The sequence below is a fragment of the Haemaphysalis longicornis genome, unplaced genomic scaffold (assembly GCF_048455015.1).
Source record: "Haemaphysalis longicornis isolate Haplotype H1 unplaced genomic scaffold, Haemaphysalis longicornis Haplotype H1 scaffold_3, whole genome shotgun sequence".
Taxonomy (NCBI): domain Eukaryota; kingdom Metazoa; phylum Arthropoda; class Arachnida; order Ixodida; family Ixodidae; genus Haemaphysalis; species Haemaphysalis longicornis.
Window position 1 is genome coordinate 117,094,793 of NW_027526335.1, and position 2,974 is coordinate 117,097,766.

The window sequence follows — 2,974 nt, forward strand, 5'->3', positions numbered from 1 at the left end:
AAATTATATTTATGATCTCTGTTTCACTTACTGGAGTCAGGAACATCGAGTTACTGTTTCGTGGAAAGTTTGCTAGGTCGTTAGTAGTGGTGGTGTAGCCAACTGTAGTGAAATATTCATTGAAAGCATCCGCAAGGGGTTTTCCCGTTAGCTCTATATTGTTTATCTTTATTGTAGAGACTTTTTCAGGCGCTATCTTGTCGTTCAACATCATGTTTAGTTTGCGCCAAACTACATCCGTCCGTCCTGCTGTAACACTAAATACATTATCTAAATATTCACGTCGCGCTTTCTTTACATCTTTATCTAGACGATTACGATAGGCTTTGTATTGTAGTAGTATTTTCCTATCTTTTGTTTTGATGAACTTCTGGAACAAGTTATTTTTTTCTCGAATTCTCGCGGCAAGCTCCGCACTTACCCACGGTTTTCGAATTTTTTTACTTTGCTTAACTTCTACTAGCGGAAAACTCTCCTGATAAAGTGGTTTTAGAATTTTCATAAACTTGTCGTAAGCAAGGTTTGCATCTACGCTTAAAAGAACTTGATCCCACGATGATTTGGCAATTTTATCATAAAATCCGGAAAGGCTGTGTTGCGTCATGTGTTGAACAAAATATGTACGCCGTGACTTCCGTTTGCTTAACTGACCTTTGGTGCATAGAAATATAGGAAAATGGTCACTGAGATCTGAGATCAGCACACCTGATTTAATTTTACTTGCATCAATATTGGTAAGGAAGACGTCAATCAATGAGGATGAACCTTCTGTCACTCTCGTCGGTGTGTCAATTGTGTTTCTGACACCATAAGTATTCATTAGAACACATAGGTTGTTTGTTTGCAAAGAAGAATTCATCATATCAATGTTAATGTCCCCACCTAGTATAATATTATAATGATTCAAATTTACGAACGAGAAAAGCGTTTCTAGGTAGTCCATAAAAGGTGCTATCTTTCCGTTTGGAGGCCGATAACACACAACCAACAAGTAGCTTTGCATGCGAACAGTTAAAATTTCGAAGTCTTGGTTTAGAATCGAAAAATCTTCGAGTAATTCACAATCGTACATATGTTTGACCAAAATACTTACTCCGCCACCCCGTACAACAGAACGATTTAAGTAGTACGTTTTATATCCAGCAAGCTGATACACATCTGTGCTGTCTCTTGACCATGTTTCGGTAAGAAGCACAGAGTCTAGTGGCTCGTTCATTTCCTCGAGGAGCAGATCCAGACCGAGTTTCTTGTTGCGGACCGATCTTATGTTTAAGTGGAAGCATTTAAAAGACTGAAAACACGATTGGCCTATATGATTCTGAAAGTTTTGTGGCAGGACGTAGGTCATCATTGCCTTCGGTTTTCCGGGTTTTTTTTCTGTTTTGTGTACTGTTTTACGCGAGCTTGTCCAAGTCGTCAGCACTTCTGACAACTTGCTTGTTCAGACCGTCAGCCTTTCGCACCAGAACTCGGTTATTGCTGTGCCAGACGTATTTGTAATTTTTGACCTTTGCCCAGGTTTTAACTTCGAACAGCAGCGCTCGAGTTCTTTTTGTTAGGTTTTCAAGAATGAAGATTGTGCCGTCTGTCTCTTGCAGTTTCTTTCGGTTTAGCCACCATGCATCCCTATCAGCCTGCCGAGCGAACCGGCAAATGATGCCTGCCGTTTTATCTTTTTTCGCTGGCAAACGGTGAACTGTCACTACATCACTTTCTGTCAACGCTGGAAGTTTGTTTTTGGCTGTCAGTGCATTTATCTTATCCAGTAGGTTTTCGTTCACAGTCTCTGGGATGCCATGAAATTCAAGGTTGAGGCAACGGTTCCTCCATTCGAGGTTGTCAAGGTCATCTATTAATTGGGCTACTTCACTGTCTCGTGCCTCAACCCTTTCCACCCTCTTTTTGAGTTCCTTTACCTCACGTTCGTTCTGCTCTGTGCGTGAGATCACGTTGTCATATAGGTCGCTTAACACCTGCAGTGCATCCTCAATACCGTCAATTGTTTCCATGAGTGGCAGTAGCTGGTCGAGTTTATCGTTAATCGCCTTCATCCAGACTTTTATGTCCATACTCTCATCCTCCGCGGGATTTCCGCTTTGTGCTTGTTGCAAAGTCTGCGAGCGGGTCTTCGAGCTTCTGCAAGTGCTGCAGCGCCAGGCCTTTCGATAATCATCTCCCTTTGCCCTAAGCGTGGCATCAGAAATTCCAGCGCATTTCCCGGTGTGATATTTGGAACCACACTCACTACAGTCAATAGTACAACCTGGCTCACTACAATCTGTGCAACACGAAGAACATTTCAAAGTTGGAAGCATTGTCACAGTCGTTCATACACCGGCGGCGGCAGCAGCAGCAGTAGAAAAGTTACACATAGAGCACAGACATGTGTATCTGACTTCACTAACCTGCAATAACAGTGAATGCGGCTTGAGATGCTGCTTCTTCGTCGCTGCCGCTGCCGCCAATGTGACCGTCCAGTTCAGTTCCGCTGTATTTGTAGCCTTCGCCGTCGAAGTCAGCTTTCCGTGTCAGTCGTGGCGGCGCAGAAAGGTACAGTCCAGGATGGTCCGCGCAGCTCCGTAGTGCCAGCAGTGCGCACGTGCCCGGACAGTCGGTGTCGTGGCGTATCTGCAATAACAGTGAATGCGGCTTGAGATGCTGCTTCTTCGTCGCTGCCGCTGCCGCCAATGTGACCGTCCAGTTCAGTTCCGCTGTATTTGTAGCATTCGCCGTCGAAGTCAGCGCTCCGTGTCAGTCGTGGCGGCGCAGAAAGGTACAGTCCAGGATGGTCCGCGCAGCTCCGTAGTGCCAGCAGTGCGCACGTGCCCGGACAGTCGGTGTCGTGGCGTATCTGCAATAACAGTGAATGCGGCTTGAGATGCTGCTTCTTCGTCGCTGCCGCTGCCACCAATTCTTCACCGCATTCGCCTTAACGTCGCTTTTACCAACCGCTACTTTCATAGGACGCTCCGAG

At 45.3% G+C, this 2,974-nt stretch overlaps 1 protein-coding gene across 1 annotated transcript; it reads right to left on the bottom strand.

Moving 5' to 3' along the window:
- Positions 1 to 1,207: 1,207 nt before the first annotated feature.
- On the bottom strand, positions 1,208 to 2,207 carry LOC144173393 (uncharacterized). The gene has a single exon (XM_077701842.1). The coding sequence runs from the start codon at positions 2,067 to 2,069 to the stop codon at positions 1,395 to 1,397; it is 675 nt and encodes a 224-aa protein (XP_077557968.1). The 5' UTR covers positions 2,070 to 2,207; the 3' UTR covers positions 1,208 to 1,394.
- Between the last annotated feature and the right edge of the window lie 767 nt (positions 2,208 to 2,974).

What these genes read in the sequence shown, in the direction of transcription:
- LOC144173393 (XM_077701842.1), bottom strand. Translation starts at nt 2,069, where the DNA reads ATGGACATAAAAGTCTGGATGAAGGCGATTAACGATAAACTCGACCAG.